The following is a 24,666-nucleotide window of genomic DNA, read 5'->3' on the forward strand; positions in this document are numbered from 1 at the left end:
TCAAAACGGATTTTTTTTCTAATGTCAAAAAAAAATTACATGGAGCTTGTATGGCTGTAATGTAGGTATTGTGCCGTCACGGATTTTGGAGTCAAAAGGCATTTCTAATATACTTTAATGGACCGAAAAAAATGTGAATCTAGTAATTAACAAAACTGAAGGCCTACCAAGAAACATATAAACACGTAACACGTTGCTAACGTTCATATGCTGTCTCTTTTCCGCATATCGTGTACGCATCGTGTAAAAAAGAGAACGCGTGGACGCAATGACGTGCTACGTTTATGTTTCATGGTCGGTAGGTCTCTCTGATCAATAAAAGTGACATTTAATTATCGTGTTCAATTATATAAATACATTTTATCGAATCGGCCAATTGTAAAATATTATACTATTATAGGTAAGCACGCCATTTGTTTAGGTACAAAAATAAATATGAAAGTAATTTCTTGTGTTCGGATCGGACATACACTACAAAACAATCTTTACACATTACACAATTTTCGACGACCTCGATGGCGCAGTGTTAAAGTGTTTGCCTCTGGACCGAGAGGTCTCGGGTTCGATCCCCGGTCGGTCATGATGGACAATGATCTTTTTCTGATTGACCCGGGTCTTGTCACTTCCACATATTAACCTCAATATGTAGATGATATCCGTCATAAATAAAAATATATTAAGACAAATCACACAGATTGAGCTAGCCCCAAAGTAAGTTCGAGACTTGTGTTATGGGATACTAACTCAACGATACTATATTTTATAACAAATACATATATAGATAAACATCCAAGACCCGGGCCAATCAGAAAAAGACCATTTTCCATCATGACCCGACCGGGGATCGAACCCGGGACCTCTCGGTTCAGTGGCAAGAACTTTACCACTGCGCCACCGAGCTCGTCAAATGCAGTAGACATACTAATATTATCCAACGAAGTATGAATCGTGGCAATTTAAAGACAGTTTCAACTCAAGTGCTCACAGTTTGCGAGGTATGTTCGTCACGAAAAATCTACTGGACCGATTGTTGTGTAATTTGGTACACGGGTAGAAAAACGTAACGGAAACACAGGAAACTTTTTGTCCCGAAATTCCAACCGGAGCCCGAATACATTACATATACATAAGCACCTATGCAAATTGAGTATACATACATAAATTAAACACATACATAAATAATTATCGTCAATTCCAATGTTTAAATCCTTTAAGTAAAATATTGAACAATTTAGAACAAGGACATAAACTAAATTATATTCCAGAAACGTCGCATGATATAAAAGAAAGAAAATTTGTTTATTTGGCAACATTAATGTCATAATTAGAATTACATAAAATTTACACGATTATGCGCCGAAATGGTTTAAAAAAAAAAAGTTAAAAACAATTATATTTTCCTGTAATGTTACACGATGACCAGTGTACCTATATTGAAATACGGCTTCAATAAAAGCTTGGAAAATAAATTAATTAAAATGTTATTTGACAATTCTGTTGCTCTATTACTACTTAAAATTGTGTTAGAGTATCATCACTCATCAAAATAATCTCACTTTTTATATGCACTTGAGTATGGCAGTAACAGTTTGCTATAAATGCTATACTATTATTTAAAAAATCTATTTCTATCACTACGGTATATATGTACTCAGTCACAATACAGAAAATAGTGATACTTTACAAAAATATTCGTCTTATAGTTACAATGTTTTTTTTTTTACAAAATATTTACATATACATATATTTATATTATAAAATATATTTTTAGCTTGAGGGTGAATTTCACGAGCGTTTTGAACGCCGCCGCGGGCTGTCATTAGTGTTTATTAAATCGTACCATACACAGTGATCAAATTAATTATCCTATTTTATAAATATGTAAAGTACTGGTACAATGTTAATTTTATACATGTTTAATTTAAAATAAAATGATACTTTATTCAAAAACAATGTGCGACACTAATGAAACGCCACACGCCGCGTTCAAACAGTCGTGAAATTGACCCTTGAAAAAAGCTAACAAAAACAACAGGCCTACCATCAACTTTTACAGAACGATTCCAATGCAACTCAGTTCAATTTATGAACCTAAAATGAATCGCATTCATACAAAAAATTAAGTCGATGGTACGAATTTGCGATGCAGTTCAGTTTAGGTCGTAAAGTGGATCGCGTTAAGAGATGATAGTAAGCCTCCAGTATATAATATTCCATATTGTGTCTTCAAAGTTTAGATTGGGCGATCTTCATTCATATTATGGCTCCCTGGTCGGAAGCATAATTAAATTGAGCCCGTTATACAGGATTACTGGTATCTAACGCATAACCTTCCAAAGGCGCATAAGGTACATAGAGACTAACATCTTTTGTTCTACGACTTTTGTCTAAACGTGATAAATACAAAAATATCTTTAGTTTTAATGTCGCTTCTATAAAACGTTAATTCTATGTTCGATTCCGCTACATAACGCTACTGCACTGTCTCGTGTCGCTTGGCTATTACATACAGTTAACATGTGTAGAATCGCAAATTATATTGTTTTTTTTTTTAATATGAAATAAAAACTACGAATCACGAAAAGTCGTAGAATAAAAGTTGCTTGTTTTGACGTACCCAAGTAGTCTTTAGGAGGATTTGCGTTTGATACCAGTGACCCTGTATATAATATCCATTATTCATATCATACAAGATACCTAAAGGCCTACCACGAAACATCGTAGCGCATCACTAACATCCACATGCCGTCTCTTTTACCCATATCGTGTACGCATCGTGTAAAATAAGGAGAGAACGTATCGAGGCAAAGGCGTGCTACGTGTATTATGGTTCATGGTAGCCCCCCTATATCTTTTCTATAATATGGGTAAATGAATATAGAGATGGATTCGCCACGGATCTTGACACTGATCAATTCAATATAAATAAATATATATGTATAATAAATATATACATTTATATGGCTCGTAGATATTTTAGGAACTGGAAGTATAAGTCGAGTTGAAGGCGTAACTAGAGGGGGTAGAAGCCCACCCTTACTAAACTAACGTCAATTACATAATTCTCGAATGTAAATTTGAGTAGAGGGTGTTTCTCAGAGCGTTGCCGACAGCTGCGGTCGAGCTGTCATTACAATTTTTCAAATTTTTCACAAAGACAAGAATTAGTTTTAACTATCTGACTTTAAAATAATTAATCAGTACAGTGATAATGTCAATTTAATGAATATCCATTTTGGAAATTATTCCTTCCTAAAGAAAATTGACGGATCGTAATGAGCGCAGCGATCGAAACGCTCTGTGAAACATCTTAGCATATAACCTCGATATAATGTTTTATAATCGTGTTTTACGTTAGGCGATATAAATTGGTCAAGGAGATCTAGCTACCTACATTTATAGTAAATAGTAAAGGTCTCCGTCACTCCTCTTGACTATTATACATTGCATTGAAGTAGTAATGTCATTGTATATATTTGTATAATAAAATTGCCCAAAAGTTATAATTCCCTCCCTTCCCTCAGCTCTAGATACGCCATAGGAACATTACATCACTTTTAACAACATATGAACTTCATAGAGTACACAACTTGACTACTACACTCGCCCTCCCTTTTCCCCAGCTCTAGATACGCCAAAGGAACACAAGGAACTCACAGGTGACTTTTAAGTCTCCATTCTAGTAACCGTGTCGCCTCCCTGTGTCCGGTGTCGGTCGCGCCGTGGACCGTTGAGAAGTGGTGCGCGTCTGTGGCCTCTCCCGCGAACAGAACTCTGGGGTTGCCAGCTGCAAATTGTCGAAGGATTATACAGAATTGCCAGATGTCAGACGAACTCGGTGGCGCAGTGGTAGGTAAAGTGCTTGCCTCTGAACCGAGAGGTCCCGGGTTCGATCCCCGGTCAGTGATGATGGAAAATGAAATTATCTTTTTCTGCTTGGCCCGGGTCTTGGATGTTTATCTATATATGTATTTGTTATAAAACATAGTATCGTTGAGTTAGTATCCCATAACACAAGTCTCGAACTTACTTTGGGGCTAGTTCAATCTGTGTGATTTGTCCTAATATATTTATTTAGATAATAATATTTAAGTGTCTAGTCTAATATAAAGACCTTTTTGAAATATAGTAGGTACTTAAAAGGTAAACTTTATATTTTACTAGCTTTAGTCCGCGGCTTCATCCTCGTGAATTTCCCACGGGGACATTTATTTTTCCATGGTGAAAACTACCCTATGTCCTTCTCCGTACTTCAAAAAATAATTGTATGCAAAATTTTAAGATAATTGGTTCAGCAAATAAAGCGTGAAGAGGTAGCAAACAAACTTAATTTCCCATTTATAATATTAGTTAGGATTAAGTGTATTCAGTAGTATTTCTTATGAAACATCGACAAAGAATTCACGTTTAGTTTTAAAAGTTTTAGACCTATTAGTTGTTATACAATTTACTAGCGACCCGTCCCGGCTTCGCTCGGGTAAAATCATAATAAATTATACATCTAAATGTTGCTCAGGAATCGCACTATCTATTTTTAAAAACCCGCATCAAAATCCGTTGCATAGTTTTAAAGATCTAAGCATACATAGGGACAGACAGACAGTGGGAAGCGACTTTGTTTTATACTATACAGCAGGGTTGCTGGTATCTAACTCAAAGACGCATAAAGTACAAAGAGACTAACATCTTTTGTTCTACGACTTTTGTCTAAATGTAATAAATACAAAACTATTTTTTATAGTTTTAATGTCGTTTCTATAAAACATTAACTCTATGTTCGATTCCGCTACATAACGCTACTAATACTGTCTCGTGTTGCTCGGCTATTACATACAGTTAACATGTGTAGAATCGCAAATTAGATTGTATTTTTTTTTATATGAAAAAAAAAACTACGAATCACGAAAAGTCGTATAATAAAAGTTGCTTGTTTCGATGTACCCAAGTAGTCTTTAGGAGGTTTTGCGTTTGATACCAGTAACCCTGTAGATAATTTTTATTTTATTTTATTTTTTTTATTTTTGTAGATAATAGTGATTCATGATACAAATGTATGTATATGTAAATATATGTATTATCTTTAATTACCTGAGTCAGTGATAGGCGCCCCGAGGTCGGCCCGCGCCGTGGGGTACTGCGGCGTGAATAGATTGTCGTATGTGTAGCTTCCGCGCGTGTAAGGGTTGTTGAACCACCTTGACCTGGATCATATAAGCGCGTAAATTAATTTATGATTAATTCCTTATCGATTGTCCTTTTCCATACTTCAAACTACATACGTATGCAAAATTTCAAAAAGATTGGTTGTGTGAATAGAGCGTGAAGAGGTAACAAACAACCTTACTTTTGCAATATTTTTTGACAGAATTGTGAATATTTCAAAAACGGTATAACCGATTTTGTTGCCCCACAAACTTAATAATTCTATTGGCATATCCTACATACCTTTCAAATTTCATCTAAATCGGACCAACGGGTCAAATGTTATCGCGTTACAAACATACATTCATACATACAAAAAAATATTATTAGTTAGGAATTGTCAGAAAAATAAATAAACACGCGATTTGACGTTGTTTGGTTTAAAGGGTTTACAACAATAAGTTATTCTTTCGGAACTTACCTCGTCATTGCGATGGGATCGGGTACCTCGACGCCTTTACCCAAAAACCTCTTGATTAAACCCATCAATTTGTTTCTCAATACATCTACGGGCATTGTCTCTACCTAAAACGGGTTTTTTGTAACCTATAAAATCGCATTTTAACTAGTCTCACCTTGAAGATTTTTGTTGAGCATTAATAATTTTTTGATTTAGTAACTAAAAATATGACAGACCTACATGCAAGTTCTCGTGAAAAAGCAGAAGAACTCCAGGTTGTGATGATATAACATGATAAATTTAAAGTGAAGTCGTTGTCTCAATGTGTTCATTGAGACAACGACTTCAGTTTACCTTAATTTTTGAAGTGAAAACTTGTTAATCTATGGTTGTTACAAACGGAACTCTATGGTCAAATACTGACCATTTTTCCAACATCGCCACTAGTCCAGAGCGTCAGTGCATTTCGGCATCCTTTAGGAGTACTTGCTGCGAACACCCTGAACAACCAATAATCTTCATCCGGTAATTCCCTTTTATCTTCCCCCTTCCAGAGAAACCCGAAGAACGCTGGCTCTATTATTGGCCACCATGGACGTTCGAAAAAAAACACAATTTTGTCCATGACGCCTATTGACAGCTTGTCTATGGCAGTTTGTTTCGGTTCAGGCAGTTTTGGATCAAACAGCTGTTTGTGCCTGGAAAGACACGCGTTTTTTACACGTCATGATAAAAATGACGACTGACGACCTCGGTGGCGCAATGGTAAAGTGCATGCCTCTGAACCGAGAGGTCCCGGGTTCGATACCCGGTCGGGTCATGATGGAAAATGATCATTTTCTGATTGGCCCGGGTCTTGGATGTTTATCTATATATATATTTGTTATAAAATATAGTATCGTTGAGTTAGTATCCCATAACACAAGTCTCGAACTTACTTTGGGTCTAGCTCAGTCTGTGTGATTTGTTTGACAGTTTAATGAGTAACAAAATCTTTTGGCAAAATTTAAAAAAATACAGTTATGTTTACAAAGCTGTGTGTGTCCGGGCCATAGAATTAGTAGGCACTCAGTCGAAGTACTTACTAAATCATTGGTCCGGGCAGTTATTTGTTGAGAAAAATAAATTAAAAATTTTGTAAAATACGGAGAATGAACACTGCCACCACTATTCTAGCTAAACTCTTGTGAAGTTCATATACAGAATAGACTGAATAATTATTTCAAACTAAAGAAATAAAATTAAATAAATAAATAATCATACTAATATAGTTTGTGAGGATGTATGTGTCTGTTTTTTACTATTTCACGCAAAATCCACTGAACGGACTGTTATATTTAGTACACGGGTAGATTATAACCTGAAATAAGACATAGGGTACTTTTGGTCCCGAAATTACCACGCGAGCGATGCCCCGGGGCGCGGCTAGTAATACATATGGCACTTTTCATCCTGAAATTCTTATAGGAACAAAGTACATGGACCAGATTTGTATTACAACATTTATATCACCAATGTGGAATAACTCATGCAAAGCCATATCCTGGGGGGGTTACCACGAAACATAAAACACGTGGCACGTCATTGCGTCACACGTTCTCTCTTTTTCCACACGATGCGTACACGATATGGGGAAAAGAGACTGCATGTGGACGTTTGTATGTTTCGTGGTAGACCTTCAGGAATGATGTCCTTGGACTAATACATAAACACATACTGATGAATATACATCCTCACAATAACATTCTCAATCCATATAAAAACTTTCGCATTATAATATTAGACGCAAAATTTAGGATCTATTTTAATTAAGATCTTTGTACCATGTAAAATATACTAGATAACTGTATCTATTTGATTGAAGATCTTTGATACTCAGTCATGTAAAATATACAAGATAGCTTTCGATGAAATTCGGTGTACGGGTAGAATACAACACGCATATTGGGTAATTTGGGCGGAAGCCACGTATGCAATCGGTATCACGCGAGGATAAGATAGAGAAAGTAATTAGGACGAGATAAGATAGTTTACCTGTCTCATCCTAATTACCATCTACCTAAATACTACCTAATTAGAATCCTAGTTAGAATCGCACCTGGCCTTCAAAACCCCCAGAGAGACAGTAACGATGACGTTTTCTGCGGTGTAGACAGAGCCTTCTGCGGTCGTCACGGACACTCTCCGCTTCGGGTCATCGGAGTACAAGATATTGGTCACTTCGCTGTTCAGTTTCAACGTTAATGATGGCAGTCCTGAACCATTGTTGTATCGATTCTGGGAATGTAATATTTAATTTGTATTGTGACTAGCTTTTGGCCGCGGCTTCGCCCGCGTGTTTTTCCCTTCAGAGATTATTTAACTATTCTGGTTTCCCCATGCAAACTTTGAACCCCCTTTTTACTCCCTTAGAGGTTGAATTTTGAAAAATCCTTTCTTAGTGCAATACTAGACCAAATAAAGAACCTACGTGCTAAATTTGAAATTTCTAAACCCAGCGATTTGGGCTATGTTTTGATATGTCAGTCAGTGTCTTCTTTTATATATATATATTGCTATTATTTTATTATCTTACAAGCTTTTATTTAGTTTCACCTGTCCCGTTGTCTGTCTGTAAACAAATCTTGCAAGTTAAATTTCTCGTATTTCCAGTTGACCTGCAGAGTTGAAATTTCCCACGTCGCTTCAGTTTCCATGACGATGCATTATTATGATAACCATGACCTGATGGTGCAGCCCGGATCGGCTCCGAACTAAGGAACTCCTCAACCGTTTACAGCACCAACATGGGTTTCCTATAGTTTTATCTGTATATAGAATGTCTGCCGACATGAAATCAAGGACGAACTGGCATTTCAAGCTTCATTAAGAAAGTGACAGAACTCACCAGAAGTATGTCGAATAGGGTATTGTAACCGTTCGTCCCCCAGCTCACATGCTGGTGTCCGTCCAGCTCCTGATACTGGCTCTTCGTGGTGACGTCATTCCAGCTATTGCTCGCCTCGTAATTCCCTATCACCAGGTCTAAAAGGTTAAGGAACTCTGTGACGAAGTCCCTGTCTTCAAGAACGTGGGGGTAGTGTTCTTTTAAGTGTTCCATCACTCTGTGAATTGGTTTTTTAAGTGTGATAGAATATTTTTTTATTAGAACGTTTGTTTTTAATATGGTGGGTGTCATGATTAAATCATATGCTTATCAGGTCTTTGAGACCTTCATTCAGATGGTCTTCAACCCGGGGAGTGCTGTCTACGCGCATGCGCTGTGACGACGAGCTCGCGCCAGCGCGATGTTACTTTTCTTTTAAAAACAAATGCTGTCATCCACCATTTTTTTCGCTGTTGGTATTTTAAATGTATTGCTCGCAATGAATTTGGGTAGGTTGATGTGCTGTTGACTGTACTAGATATAATATAACAATGTCCAACCAAAAGACTTAATTCTTTTTAACCCCCGACGCAAAAAGTGGGGTGTTATAAGTTTTACGTGTCTGCCTGTATATATCTGTCTGTGGCATCGTTGCTCCCTAACGGATGTACCGATTTTAGTTTAGTTTTTTGTGTCATAGATAGATTTTATCCCGAGTGTTCTTAGCCATGTTTCATGAAAATCGGTTCAGCCGTTCAAAAGTTGTAGCGAAATGAATATTGAAAGTCGGTGGTTTTTTAATTTGTCTAACAAATAAACTTGTTATTATTTAAACATGATTTCATAAAAGCACAACAGGTAGACTGAATATCATAAGGCAAACTCAACCTTATCTTAAACCTTATCTGGGAGTAGAGTGGTTTTTGTAGTCGGAGTATCTAAATTCAATGATTCAAACGTACATTTGCCTACTATGAGTTGAATAATAATTACAAGACAGGTGTTATGTATAATTCTTGCTCTTATCATAGCAACTCAGTGAGTATTACAATGATGTACTTTTATCTGTGTACTGAAAAGGTAATAAATATATTGTAATTTTATTCTATGAAATATATCAAGTATCACATTGAATAACATCTCCAAACTTCAAGACACGCACGCATCAGCTTAATGAGTTGCTAGTATGTTATAAATAAAATAAAATAAAGAAATTCCTTGTTAAATATAGTATTTAGGGCCGGCTGTTAAAACATGAAAACACAATGTCAGACAAATGTCCACCTCTAGTAGCATCGCAGATGCGAACACTTTTCATCGCGTTTCTCATCACATTTTCACGCATTTCCTGCGTTATCTCAGTGACCGTGTCTCGAATATTTTGTTTTAATTGCTCAAGGTTCATTGGCCTGTTAGCATAGACACGTCCATTTAGATAGCCCCACAGAAAAAGTCAAGAGCTGTTAAATCAGGCGAACGTCACCGTTTCTCGAAATTAATCAACCGGGAAACATTCTTTTAATGTTTCGTAAAACGTTTTAACAATTGAAACACACACGTTGTTCCGTCGTAAAACGCTCCATAATAAATTTGCCGTATCTACACAAGCCAATTTTCATGCAACAACTGTCATATTTTACCGCCAAAACAAAATGGCGGCAGAAATAGGTTATATACCTCCAAGTTGGCCAGCAAGATGCACACTTACTTTCTCGTAAGGAACTTTCCAAGAGGTTCATTGACATCCAGCTGCTCATTTACCGCTCCCATGGCCTGATTCATCAGCTCGTTGATCAGGCTACTGTTGGCTTTAGTTCCGTCCGAATTGAAGACTTCAATAGAGATGTCTTGCTCAACCAGTTTGACACAGTTCTTGATGGCTAGGTCGTAAGTCCTGCTGGGTGATGTTCCATGGATCCTGAGGGGATAAAATTAATGTCAATTTGTGACTTCGTGTCTTCGCCCTGCTCCCTCCACCTAACCGCGCCTCCTCCTCACACTTCCCTGTGTAGGGAAATACCTTAAACTCTTTAAACTTATATAAACCTATAAAACTATATTTACCAGCTGATATTGGATAGGTATCAATGGTGGGGTACAAAATAAAAGAGGCCAAATGTGAGTTGGACTATCCCATGAATGGGGCTCGCGGGCGGGACGTGCCTAGCGTTGGGGTGTACTGGCATATACAGTAGGCAATGTTCTTGTGGAGACAGAAATGGTATTCATTAACTAACAGCTTAATTTGAACTCGACTCTTACATTTTTGAGAAAATCTTGACTCATAAAGGTCCATTTTTTCTTACAATATATGAAGGGTTATGTAGCTAAAAGAATCTCACCACTCAGCCCCCATCTCAACAACTCCATCCCCAAATGGCACCGTGTGCACTCTCCCCCCCACCCTGTCCATCGCCTCCAGCGCCAGCACCCTTACCCCGGCCTGTGCTAGGGTGGCCGCGGCTGTGGTGCCCGCAGCGCCCATTCCAACCACTATAGTCTCATAGTCAGTCATTCCTGAACTGCAAAAACAGTTTATATAGTACTAACCGCGCACCTGGGCTTTGCACCCGTGAGCGTTTCGGGATAAAAAGTCCCCTATGTGTTATTCCGAGTTATATTCTACTCATGCACCAGACTTCATAACAATCCATCTAGTAGATTTTGTGTGAAAGAGTAAACAACTCACATATAAATTCTTCACAAACTTTCGCATTTATAATATTACTAGAATTATGTCCATATCTATATTCTATACAGTACAAGGTACATGGAGCCGAAATTGCGTAACTCTGAGACCATGTATTACTGGATAGTTGGTTGAATTCAGAGGCAGTGAAAGGTTTACTAGCCTATTAATTGTCTTTGAATGATTTTTTTTTAATTTGACTTCATGACGTCAAAGGTCTAGTGTGCTAACGATCTAACTATCTACTAGAGATAACGAAAACCGTGCTAGATAAAAGAGAATAAGTTGGAAATTGACTGGGATCCGAGGAAAAATAACAACAGCGAAAACGAAAGAGAAAGAATGCCTTGCTATTATGAAATTATCATAGAAGCAGAGACCGTGGATCAAGCTTGTAGTAAAGCAGGGGAAAAAATGTGTTTATTTCGTAATATCAAGGTTAGGTTATATTTATGATAACAAAATGTTTTGCAAAATAATCTGGAATAACTTACAATGTTATGTTTTGTTATTAGAGCTATCGTTGGTCGTATCACAGTATATAATAATACTATCGCCTCTTAATTAGACTAAATAAACATAATTAATTAAATAACATTACTCGTGCCCTGCAGCAGTAGGTAACACGATAACAAAATCATATGAGTTTGACGTTGACTGTCGTGTCGTTGACGTTTTTATTTTTTAATCCCAAATCCACGTGCGAGCAAAGTGGTTTGTTCGTCACAGTTGTCGGTAAAAGCCCGGGTATTTTTTTTTTATTGATCTACTAGGGGCCCCTCCCGGCCTCGCTCGTGTAAAGGCATAGTAAATTGTACACCTAAACCTTCCTCGGGAGTCACACTATCTTTTGGTGAATACCGAATGAAGGTCCATGCCGTCGTTTTACAAACAGACAGACGCGGCAGAAGACTTTGTTTTGTAACATCTTTATGGCACATTGACATACGCACGCATTGACATTGCATTGGTGTAAGGCATGGATTTAGTAAATACTTTGAGTACTTACCTACTAATTCCAAGGATGATAAAAGTTCGCCAGCACCATACCAATTTTTCTATATATTAATTTACTATTTCATGCCAACAGTACAAATTAAAATTGCAGTTATCTATTGGCAAACAAAATTAATTGCGACATTAAAATGGCATTGGGCGGGGCACCTGGTTAGAGGGAATAATGGAAGGTGGAGTAAAGCTGTAACTGAGTGGTACCCCAGAACTGGAAAACGGAGCGTAGGACATTCGGCAGCTAGATGGGTCGACGGTGTAAAGGAAATTGCTGGCAACAACTGGATGTGGATGGCCCAGGACAGAGATGGTTGGCGTAGACGGAAGGAGGCCTATGCCCAGCAGTGGGTCACGGAGGGCTGCAGATGATGATGATGAGATCACTGCAAAGCCGGTTTATTCGCGGATTATTCATACATTTTAATCTTATTTTAACCTACATTTATTAGACGGTAAAAACGCTTTATCCACCTGCATTTTTTACCCCTAACTCGTTAGTTACCATGGAATTAGTAGGTACAGGTACAGTACCTACTAATTCCTTGGTAACTAACAAGTCAGTGGTAAAAAATGGAATTAGTAGGTACTGTACCTGTACCTACTAATTCCATGTTAGTCACAACAGCAAGACCAGCCAACCGCGAAGGTATAATAGACCATGATCCCTGGTTTTTGCTCGTAGGAAAAGCAAAAGGGAAAACTATTGTATTGTATAACTAAACAATTTGTAGACAGAAATAAATATAACTACTATATATCGTAGAAAAGTAACACAATACAGACTGATAAAAAGAAGTTATAGTACCTACTTCAAAAAAAACCTACCGAACATTTTGATACGTCGTCGCTTCGGCGCGCGCGCATATCAAAGCGCACAATACTAACACGGCTTGCATGTCTTATTATGTCGGTCACACCCAGAGATATACTGATTTTATCTGGTGTATGTCTGTCACCATATATATATACATATATACGTGGACATGTTATCTTAATTTCGCCAAAATATAAAAGCCACAGGGAAAACTAGACTCGATGTACGAGTATCTTCCATTTTGCTTCGCTCAAACGAGAAGGAGAAACCATACGACCTCCGTGGCCTAATGGTCATCACGCCGGACTGCTACACTGGAGGTCCCAGAAAATGATCTTTTTCAGATTGACCTGGGTCTTGGATGTTTATTTATATATGTACTTATATGTTATAGAATATAGTATCGTTGAGTTAGTATGCCATAACACAAGTTTCGAACTTACTTTGGGGCTAAATCAATCTATGTGATTTGTCCCTATATATTTATTTATTTATATAGAATTAGTAGGTACTCCGGAAGCATATTTACTAAACCCATGGGAGAAACGCGTACAACGCGTTTGACGACCTTGGTGGCGCAGTGGTAAAGTTCTTGCCACTGAACCGAGAGGTCCCGGGTTCGATCCCCGGTCGGGTCATGAAGGAAAATTATCTTTTTCTGCTTGGCACGGGTCTTGGATGTTTATCTATATATGTATTGTTATAAAATATAGTATCGTTGAGTTAGTATCCCATAACACAAGTCTCGAACTTACTTTGGGGCTAGTTCAAAGATTCGACCAAATATATTTATATATTTATATGACGCTGATTTTCGGTTTTATCATTTTTATATTTTAACGAAATTGAGATAAATGGTCCATGATATATATAAGGTGACAGACCCCGGTTGCAATCAGTAATATATCTGGATGTGACCGTCACAATAAGATGAAGGTCGTGATAGTATTGTACGCGTTGATCTCCGCTCGCGCATACGCCGCTAGCATAAACACAGGGTGAGTTGTTTTCTGGTCCAAAAAGTGACATAGTAACTGAAGAGGCTGAGAAGAAATGCCAAAAGAAACTCATTTAAACAATGTTGCTTTCATATCTTGCCGGGAAAAAATAGCAGCAAGTTGTAGATAGAGGTATAAAAATAGTTGCTTGCCTTTCGGTGCAGGCGCTTCGTTTCACACAGTTTTATTTATTGTATTTGTACCCTATAACTATGTAGTGGTTCACGGATGGACAGACAAGACATGACGAATTTATAAGGGTTCCGATAAGTAATTACCCTAAAAGATAATTCGCAAAATTGATACACCATTTTGTATCTAGCTCGTGTTTTGTAGAGTTATTGTGTAGTTTACCCATTCGGTAGGCCATTCCAGACTATTTAGTAAAAACATCTACTTAATTTTTTTATTAATGTCATTGAGCAAGCAAAGCGTGCGGCTTTTTTACTTAGGAAATTTTAAAATCAACGAAATTTTATCAATGGAATTTTTTTACAGGTCCGTTGAGGCAGACTATGAGACCATAGTGGTAGGTCTGGGCGCTGCGGGCACCACAGCCGCGGCCACACTAACGCAGGCTGGGGTGAGGGTGCTAGCGCTGGAGGCGATGGATAGGGTGGGTGGGAGAGTGCACACGGTGCCATTTGGGGGTGGAGTGGTTGAGATGGGGGCTGAGTGGTGAGTGTATTATCTTTAGTCTTTCTCATCTTCGCGTGTTGCCAGGAGTTGGATCGTAACGTACAGTCAACAGCATATCAAGGTACCCTACAAGATTACAATGAATTTTGGTAGGTTGATGTGTGACTATAATAATAATCCCTTTCGGTCCCGCCGCGCCGCTAAGATCCCCCAGGCTTGAGGTGAAACCGCGTTTCGAGATATTTTCCAAAGCTACACTCTACTAGCATTTCAGAACGACCACTGCTGAGAAAAATGCCAAAAGAAACTCAATTGGTTGACTTTTTTCTGCGCGGGAATAGATGGAGCTGGTACATTCTTTCCTTTGCTGGAAGCGCTTTATATAAACTAAATGTTGCCCGGGGCTTCACTCCCGTGGGAATTATGAGATAAAATTTAGTCTATAGCACTCTTGGATAATGTGTCTTTCTAATGGTGTGAGAATTTATGAAATCGGTTCGGTACTTACGGAAATTACCCGACTCAAACGAAACTCACAAACGCTTACATCTTTATAATAATAGTATAGATTAAATATAGTGACTTATCAATAAATTCTCTTTTCAGGATCCACGGCACATCACCCAGCAGAACCTACGACTTAGCAACCAAGAATGGTGTAAAACTCATAGAGCAGGACGAAAATACAGAGGTGTACTCTTCAGACGGCAGCAGAGCCAACAGTAGCCTTATCAGCGAACTGGTGATCCAGGCTGTAGGAGCTATTAACGAACATTCAGATGTCAATGAATCTATAGGGGAGTTCCTTACAAGAAAGTAAGTAAGACTTTAGGAAGGCCAGAGTCTCTCACACTCTCATCCCTGTCAGAGCAGGGCGGGAATACAAAGGGGTGCTCTTCAGGCGGTAGCAGAGCCACGAGCTGGACATCCAGGCTTTGGGGGCTGCTAATGAACATTCGGATGTCAATTGACTGATTATAGTGGAGTTCCTTACGAGGAAGTAAGGCTTAAAGAAGACTATTAGTCTCTCTCACTCTCTCGTCCCAGTCAGAGCAGGACTACAGAAGCGTACTCTTCAGACGGTAGTATAGTCAACAGACTCTGTAGCTGGGTGATCCAGGCAATGGGCGGGTGTGAATGAATCTATAGAAGAGTACCTTACGTAAGTGTAACTATTTTTAAGACCACATCAGTCTGTGCAGGGCAATTGAGGCTGAATTTAAACTGAAGTGTCATTATCAAAGTGTCTAACAAGAGAAGAGCTACCATGAGGCGTAAGGGGTCTCCTATGCTCTATGACATGAGCGAAGTCTGGTTTACCAGCAGTCTTGCATGAGGTTTTATAAAATTTCAGCTCAATCGGACACTGCGAAATGGCTAAAATTCCAACTTTGATTTGATCAACGTTAATTAACACACTAACAGTGCCCGTTATATAAAAGCTTATACTGATGAAGATATGTTTACAGATTAAAGGAGTACCTAAAAGAGCATTACCCAGACGTGCTTCAAGACAAGGAATTTCTTGCCGAAGTTTTCAACCTCCTGGACCAGGGGATTGGGAGCAACGAGGGGAGTAGCAGTTGGAATGACGTCACTACTAAAGGCCAGTACCAGGAGTTGAATGGACACCAATATGTGAGCTGGGGACGGAATGGATATAAGACACTTTTCGATATACTATTGGTGAGATTAAATCAAAAATTTAGACATAATGAAATTGATGAAGTTTCATAGACAATTCTAACCCCTATTTCACCCCCAAACCCAATAGGGGTGCAATTTTCAAAATCCGTTTCCGCATTATTATTTTTATGAGCTACAAATTTAAATTTGAAATTTCATGTGTAACAAAATTACGAAGTTTCATACAACTTTGAACTCTTGTTTCACCCGTTTATGCTTAATTTATTTCTCAAATACCTTACTAGTCTATCGGGCGTACGATACAAGCTTAGTGTTTAATGTGGACTGTTTTCCGTTTATTTATCTTTTGAGGTTTCTTTTTAACGCCGATGCTGCACGCAATGATGAGAGAGAACAGAAGATATTATCTATTACAATCTCACCAGTTTACAATATATCGCGAGATTACAAGTTTATTTATTTATTCATTCATACAACTACCATTACAGGTGTACACATAATGCGATAGCACAGACTTATATGCTATTAATTACAACACATAACAAATGACAAATAAAGTGACTCTTGTGAATTCACTAAGGCGCACGAGAATATGTAGACTCGCTCATGGACCATGGTTTTAATACCTCGCGTAAAAGCCGTTTTGTCCAGCAGATTAGTCCTCGAGGCGGGCACCACCAGCAGCGGCGGATGTCTCCAAATGGCTCTGTTAAAACTCTGCTGAAGATCTGTAATGAGTGTCTTTTAATCCTCTTAGCTGGTAACACTGGGTGACCATGACCATCCAATTTGAGATGCCAAGAACAAAAATATTTTATGGACAGACTGTAGAGTTACCTTTTTTTTTTCAGAATAAATACAATAATGGTTCAGGGCTGCCATCATTAACGATAAATCTGAAGAGCGAAGTGATCAAGATCTCGTACTCCGATGACCCAAAACAGAAGGTGTCCGTGACGACCGCAGATGGCGCTGTCTACACCGCTGACAATGTCATTGTCACTGTCTCTCTGGGGGTTTTGAAGGCCAAGTAATTTGTTTATTTTATTGAGTAAACTAATGAGTTGTTAGATAAAAACATGAAATAATTCTAGTTTAACATATATTTCTATATATAATACGGTTTAAAAGATCCGTACTGTTGTTGAACGGCCGGGCTAAAGGCGAAATAGCCGCCAGCGTTAATAGCGCAGTCAGGGTTGTTACAAAATATGAAAGACGAAATAATAATAATAAATAACAGTTAGCACTAGGCAGAATTGTCCGTACTTGTTACTAAATATACCAGGCTTAATCTGAGAATTTCTTTTGGTAAAACAACAAAAATAATAACAATACAGACGTTATCCAAAGTTATATAAATTTCGTTAAGGCTGATTTACACCAAATAAGCAAATATTCATGCACAGGCCAGCCATTGCATGGACAGTTTAGAGTATAGGAAGATTCACTCGCTCGGTGTGAGTGCCATCTTTACAGAAAATTAGTCGATTTAATTGTACGTCAACAATCAACAGATTTTCTCAAAATGCCTTTAAAATTCACAGACATACAGAGCTGTTCTCTCAACCGCTACCACAAGCAAAACTGACAGCCATAGACAAAATATCAATGGGTGTCCTCGGAAAAATCATATTCTTGTTTCCCGAACATTGGTGGGGGAAAACGGAGGATACTATATGTTTCTTCTGGAAGGCTGACGACAGGAGAAACGTTTCTGATGAGGACGCGTGGTTGTTGAAAACGTCATGGATTTCAACCCCCATGGGGTCCAATAATGCATTGACTTTTTGGACCTCTGGTGATACGGCGAAGATGGTAATTTTAGTTGGGAGATGATACGATGTCACTTCTCGTTTCACCGTCTGATGTCGTCACATGTCTGATGACGACGCGAATGCACAAATATTGCGTATAGTTTGTATTTCAACCATATTACCTATTCATTACCTACAAATCGACTTGGGGGTAAAAATACATTTTTCGTATGTATGTTTGTAATGCGATAACTTTCGAACCGTTGGTCTGACTTTGATGAAATTTAAAAGGTATATCTGTCTAAGGATCTGTCAATAGAATTTTTAAGTTCGCGGGGCATCAAAATCGGTTGAGTAGTTTGTGAACAATTCACAATTTTAATATTAAGCAAGAAATGTATTTTTATCCCAAGTTGACTTGTAGAAAATAAAAGCCCGCATATTTACGTAATGTCCATTGATACACGTGATGTCATCACTCTGTGTTCGGCGATAGTGTGTGGCTGGCATCACACATAGAGTTGTTCCCTATAACCTACCCAAATTCATTGCAAACTCGTCACTATTACCGCGCCACAGAGGTTCATGCCGGGTTGACTGTAACTGTACATAAAATTTGCTCATTAATATTGTAAGGCGTCGTAAAATGTTATATAATTACTTTTGTTTAGGTCGAGGCAATACCTGAAGACGTAGTGAAAAGAAAACTAATGAGTCTGATCAGGAGGTTCATGGGGAAGGACGTGGAGATACCCGATCCTATTGCAATGACGAGGTGAGTGCTTCTTTTAATCCATACTACATAATAAGTATTATAAAGAAAAAAATATTTCAATTTTTGTTCGTGATGAATAAACTTAAAAAATTCTAGGCCGATGTTTATGAAATTTGACGCAGAGATAGACGAAACCTTTTGAAGTGACACAGACTACATTTTTTATTACGGTTTTACCCGAGCGAAGCCGGGGCGGACCTATAGTTTTTAAAACACATTTTGTGAAAATATCAAGTTGACACTTGGTATGGTACTTAAGACACCAGAGAACACACTTTGGTAGACAGTAGACACCTATTTGCATGGAATTAGTTAGTACTACGACAAAGTACTTACTAAATCCATGCCTATTTGATCGCTAGATAAAAGAGCGTCGGACTGCTGAAGAGGATACCGTTTTATCTTACAGATACGGAACCATGAAAATGTCACTACATTTAGTGTAATAATAATAATCAATATTTTAGACAACAAACACTCCATTTTGTTAGTAACAATGTTATCTAATAGAAGTTAATGGCTAGCGATGTAACCTTCTTGTATGTAAAAGCGTGTAAAACTCTGCGTCGGGGATAAAAAAGGAAACAGTATCAAAAACTTACTCCCACTCTCTCTCATCTGAGAGTAATGGTTGCATTCCCGGTTGCGATATCTGAAAAAGGCGGCGTCAACAATGAATCTACAATTTTTTTTAAAATCGATTGGTTTTAGGCCTTCTTAAATTCTGCCTGACAACGCCGTACCTATCTACCCCAATGTATATAGATAAGAAATTATTATATGTTGTATGTATGTATATATTATGTCTATTCAGGACCACGTGGTTCCACAACCCCTACACGCGCGGAAGCTACACATACGACAACCTACTCACGCCGCAGTACCCCACGGCGCGGGTCGACCTCGGGGCGCCTATCACTGACTCAGGTTATACACCTTCTATATATATATATAAAATAAAACAGTGAATGACTGACTGACATATCAACGCACAGCCCAAACCGCTCGGCCTAGAAACTTCAAGCACGTAGGTTCCTTATGTGGCTTAGGTGCACTAAGAAAGGATGAGGAATTTATAGCTAAATAAAGAATTTGAAATTTGATGTTTCAAAATTCATCCTCTAAGAGGGTGAAAAGGGGGTTCAAAGTTTGAATGGGGAAAAACACGCGGGTGAAGCCGCGGGTATAAGCTATATTATACATTTATTTGTTTATTATTGTAAATCAGCGGTGGGTGCCCAAAGCACCTGTTATACCTCTATGAAAATATTCATTGAGCATATTTAAAAAAATACCTATTTATAGCAATAAACTTTGCAAAGCAATTTAAAAATATAAATCACTTTTTAATTTATGACTCATTCTTATTTCTTTCAATAACCATACAAAGGATATCTCAAAGCTAATTTCTACGGATCGGATCTTATTGCACAAAATTACAAGAGATTTGTATAATAATAATCCTTCTTGAGATTTGTATAATTTTTAGCTGGCAACCCCAGAGTCCTGTTCGCGGGAGAGGCCACAGACCCGCAACACTTCTCAACGGTCCACGGCGCGACCGACACCGGACACAGGGAGGCGACACGGTTACTCGAACGGAGAAGCGGTTAAAATTCATCTGTATTTCATAAATCTTTTACGTTTATAAGTAGAAAAATGGATCTTTAACGAACTAAATTTTTCGCTATGGTAATGTTACGGCTGAACCCCGAAGTGCTAGTAGTAAAAAAACTCTTTGATTTTTCCACTTTTTAAAACAAACATATTGAGTGTAACTTTTGAGCAGTTGCATCTTAATACGCTTCGATAGCTTGTCTAGTAATTATTGAGATAAATAACAAAGCAATGCTGATGTTCTTGCCTATAATGCGAAAAGGAAAACTTTACAATATAAAATACGAATTGACGTTATCGTAGCCGCGTCGGCGAGCGAAGTGAGAGTTGCGCGCGCAGCCGGCGAGCGGCATCCCCCCGCGCCCCTCACCCCTCGCCGAGGATTGCGGTGTGGCCGCAACACATCATTACAATAATATATGTTAATATTGATACCAATGATAGATGTAAGTTTTATGTAAAGAAAATAAAAATAAAATAATTTATGGGTTATAAAGTAACTGGAAATTACAGTTACTAACTATATATTAAATAGACCAATAATATATCAATTAGCGGTGGTAGACGTCCGCCTGTGGATCGGAAAGGTCCCAGGTTCGAATCCCACTCGCACCACATGAGTTTTCATCGACCACCACTTGCTTCCGGTGAAGGAAAACATCGTGAGGAAACCTGTACACTGGTTGATTATTATTATCTTGTATGTGAAACGGAGAAGGCAATGACAAACCACTCCATTAATAATGCCAAGAAAGTTGTTGTGTGTTTCATTCCACGTAATAACCACGACCCTCAGCCATGAGAAATACGACTATGAAGAATATCAATTAGACCAATAAACTGTCTGTCTGTGTACTGTTTTTATGGGACTAACAGAACACACCTTTTTTTTTTTATTTGCCTGTCTGTCCGTATGTTTGCTCGTGAAAATGTGTGAGTTATGGTCGTAATGAAACACGAGCTCCGTAAACAAAAACAGTTATCACATTATCTTGTTTTATTCATTGCAAATTACAATAATTACAATATAACACAATTAAAATATAGTATAACACACTTTACATTACAATATCAACTTAATGCAACCGCTATACGGATCGGAACCATTTTGCATGACCGCACACTATTTTAAAATGGCGTCTCTCTGAACGCCATACACTTAAAATTAAATATATATTTTCCCGGTTTTGTATAATGTGCGGCATTCCCCTAAAGCTATTATACACCAAGCGAGCGAGTGCTCATTTCGTCCCCACTCTGGCATTTGCTTGGTGTAAATTCACCTTAAAAACATTCATATTAATTTATATGTATAATATCTTGTCGTGTTGAAGTTTTTGGTAATATTCACAGACATTGAGGCACGAACCATAATATTTTGTATGCAACATTATGAGATAATACCGCTTTTTAGGGTTGGTACACGACGAATAAGTTACTTCTCTTTATAGATTTAAAACCTTCTATCTTTCAATATAAAAATATAATGTGTTATTTATTTTTAAACGGTGGCAGCAGTGTGAGCTTTTGATTAACATGTCTTTGAATTTTTCTGTTCACTTTTTCAATATGGCTACACTATGCATTCTGTGAAGACTGGAGAGACTCCCACTTGGCAATTTATCTGTAGATATCTAAAATTGGTGGCAGCAGAGGGATTAAAATTAGATATCACACGTCACGGCTCACATTTTCCTATTGTTTACCTTCAATATAAGGTTATACCTTGCCAGAGGCAAAGGTTTCGAGAGCTTTCCACTCTGCTTTTGGCAACTTATTTAGTAGTTATAAGAAAATGTCCTAAAATGGTGACAGCAGTAGGATAATTGTTTAACTATATGTCTGAACGCGGCTGCCACATCACGGCCACACTTTCCAATTAATGTCTTGTAATGTGAGACTGGATTTCGACAGCTGTGAATTTTTGAGAGACTATTATAAAATAGTGACAACAGTGGGATTTAAATTACATCAAAGCCCGCATTTTCCTATCGATCTCCTGCAATATGAGGGCTCCACCACACCAGCTGTGAAGGTTCGAGAGTGACTTCTACTCTGCCTCTGGCAACTTATTCATCAGGGATATGCTGGCAGCAGTGGGATTACAATTACATGTCTGTGGGCGGCTGCCACGTGACGGCCCGCATTTTCCTGTTGATCTCCTGCAATATGAGGCTGCAGCGCGCCAGCTGAGAGGGTTTGAGCAGCGGCGTGGGGTCGCGCGCGGCGCGCTCGGCGGCGGCGGGCGCCGGCCGCTGCGCGCGCCGCAGCGCGCGGCGCCGGCGCGCCCGCGCCGTTGCTGGGATCATACATTTAAACGTTCGTCATTTCAGCATCCCATAATACAAGTTTCAAACTTACTTTGGGGCTAACTCAATCTGTGTTGTTTGTCCCTATTTATATATTTACTAGATGTTGGATGGGGCTTCGCCGTAGGAATTTTGAGAAAAAAATATAGCCTATAGCAATCTTGGATAACATACCTTTCTAATGGTTAAAGAACTTTTGAAATCGGTTCGGTAGTTTCGGAGATTACCCGCCTCAAACTTACAAACCTACAAATGCACCTCTATATAATAATAGTATAGATTTATATACAAGTATTTTTACAAAAAAAAAATATTTTTACCACAAGCCTTTCTTGTCACATTTGCCACAAGCCTTTCTTTCTTGTTACCTTTGAATGTATAATTTTTAAATATATGAATAGCATTCGCTACTCTCCAGCTATCAAAATCTCCACACAATAATCACCTCCATTCAATTACACACGAAGAAAGGACAAACAAACACACTATCATTTTTATAATATTATAGTATAGATATAGATTAATCATGAAAGACACTCACCACTCTCACTTTTATCCTTGTTTCCTTTGTAATCGTCATCTGAACCTCTCTTCTTTGGTGACTGTAAAATAAAAATCTTATGTGAAAAATTGACTGCCAAGGTCTAATTTCTGAATCGTACTTTGACTCTAAAACATCTCCTCAGTAAACTTTAGGGAAAGTCTGTATGGCCTGATAGACAAATTTGAATTTGTCTTTCAGGCCATACAGACTTTCCGCATCTGTTTCTGAGCATTCTTCTATTAAACAACATGACGGATTGCGTTGCAGTTTTTACAGTCTTGAAATTTTGCATGTGGTTAGAAGCACGGAGGACATAAGATACCTTTCATCCATTCAATACTTGTGTACCAGTGAGAAGTTCACAGGGGCATTTTTATATATTTTGTTTTATTACGGCATGGGCATAGCAATATATGACGAAAAGTAAAACGTAAGGGTCTCACCCGCCGCTTGATCTGCTTCTGGTAATGCTGAGCGTCGTAGAACTGTGGCTGTGAGCGCCTCACACGGCCCGTGCGCCGCCGAATGTCCTCGACGGCCGGCAGGTTGTCGGCGCCCCGGCGCGCCGCGAAGAAAGTGTGACCGCACTTACAAGCTTTGGAGGCCACTGCCACCTGAAAAATTTATATGTTTGCAAGGTTGGTATAATTTTTATTAAGCCCGTCTTCACTTGGGTAAAAACATAATAAGTATACAGCCTTCTTCAGGAATTACACTACCTAATGGTGAGAACTACATGCAAATCAAATTGTGCAGTAGTTTTTGAGTATATCGCGAATAGACAGACAGACACGTCAGAGAGCTATAAGTGTTTTATAAGTGAGGATTGCAGTCAAGAATATATTTTCTTGATGAAGCTTCAATTTCAGTATTTTTTTTAGTTTATTCACTATAAACAAAAATACAAATCTATTTTCTTGTTAATTTTAGTATGAATAAAATTGAAATCCGTTATTATCAGTTACATACCTGCATTTCGCACTTGGGGCAACTTTTTGCTATCATTTTGTTTTTGCCCATTGTTTTGAACCAACTTGCAAGAATAACCTAAAGAAAACAGTGTTTAGTCTCGTTTATACATCTTAGACTTTTAACATGGGTAAAACTACATTGTTATGTACATTTTTAAGGTACCTAATGAATTGATAATTAGCTAATTATAATTTTAATTAAAAGGTTTATGCTACGAGTCATCTACACAATACAAACAACAACACATCTTAAAATGTCATTGTCAAATCAAAACTAGTGAGAGAGCTGTTAATCTCAACATTGACGTTGGCATAATCATCGTTTTGGCGAAAAAAACAATCATGTAAATAAACCACAGACTACAAAATGTACCGATTCGATTGTCGATTGAGTGAGTGAGACTATTTGCTATTGGACGAAAAAGAA

The 24,666-nt window shown here is 38.2% G+C and overlaps 3 protein-coding genes across 7 annotated transcripts; 1 reads left to right on the forward strand and 2 right to left on the reverse strand.

Annotated features, from left to right (window-relative positions):
• Positions 1 to 1,371: 1,371 nt before the first annotated feature.
• On the reverse strand, positions 1,372 to 13,091 carry LOC128682288 (spermine oxidase-like). Of its 4 annotated transcripts, none has more exons than XM_053766923.1 (9): positions 12,994 to 13,091; positions 10,811 to 10,990; positions 10,177 to 10,386; positions 8,490 to 8,706; positions 7,701 to 7,879; positions 6,027 to 6,300; positions 5,624 to 5,727; positions 5,089 to 5,201; positions 1,372 to 3,787 (listed from the first exon to the last, which is right to left on the reverse strand). In XM_053766923.1, exons 1-9 carry the CDS (start codon positions 13,062 to 13,064, stop codon positions 3,654 to 3,656), a joined length of 1,482 nt encoding a protein of 493 aa, XP_053622898.1. In that variant the 5' UTR covers positions 13,065 to 13,091; the 3' UTR covers positions 1,372 to 3,653. The 4 variants fall into 4 exon arrangements, with proteins under 4 accessions (XP_053622898.1, XP_053622899.1, XP_053622900.1 ...); XM_053766924.1 differs by lacking the exon at positions 12,994 to 13,091 and adding an exon at positions 11,652 to 11,810; XM_053766925.2 differs by lacking the exon at positions 12,994 to 13,091 and adding an exon at positions 11,158 to 11,177.
• Positions 13,092 to 13,860: 769 nt separating this feature from the next.
• On the forward strand, positions 13,861 to 21,403 carry LOC128682289 (spermine oxidase-like). Of its 2 annotated transcripts, XM_053766928.2 has the most exons (10): positions 13,861 to 13,980; positions 14,479 to 14,658; positions 15,226 to 15,435; positions 16,089 to 16,305; positions 17,118 to 17,296; positions 17,814 to 18,084; positions 18,695 to 18,798; positions 19,613 to 19,725; positions 20,288 to 20,421; positions 20,719 to 20,915. In XM_053766928.2, the coding sequence occupies exons 1-9, from the start codon at positions 13,913 to 13,915 to the stop codon at positions 20,410 to 20,412; spliced, it is 1,467 nt and encodes a 488-aa protein (XP_053622903.1). In that variant the 5' UTR covers positions 13,861 to 13,912; the 3' UTR covers positions 20,413 to 20,421; positions 20,719 to 20,915. The 2 variants fall into 2 exon arrangements, with proteins under 2 accessions (XP_053622903.1, XP_053622902.1); XM_053766927.2 differs by having other exon boundaries at positions 20,288 to 21,403.
• A 74-nt stretch (positions 21,404 to 21,477) lies between these two features.
• LOC128682300 (UPF0547 protein C16orf87 homolog) lies at positions 21,478 to 24,502 on the reverse strand. The gene is made up of 4 exons (XM_053766942.2): positions 24,238 to 24,502; positions 23,712 to 23,882; positions 23,266 to 23,326; positions 21,478 to 22,714 (listed from the first exon to the last, which is right to left on the reverse strand). The coding sequence occupies exons 1-4, from the start codon at positions 24,286 to 24,288 to the stop codon at positions 22,524 to 22,526; spliced, it is 474 nt and encodes a 157-aa protein (XP_053622917.1). The 5' UTR covers positions 24,289 to 24,502; the 3' UTR covers positions 21,478 to 22,523.
• Between the last annotated feature and the right edge of the window lie 164 nt (positions 24,503 to 24,666).

The sequence above is a fragment of the Plodia interpunctella genome, chromosome 29, assembly GCF_027563975.2.
Source record: "Plodia interpunctella isolate USDA-ARS_2022_Savannah chromosome 29, ilPloInte3.2, whole genome shotgun sequence".
Taxonomy (NCBI): Eukaryota; Metazoa; Arthropoda; class Insecta; order Lepidoptera; family Pyralidae; genus Plodia; species Plodia interpunctella.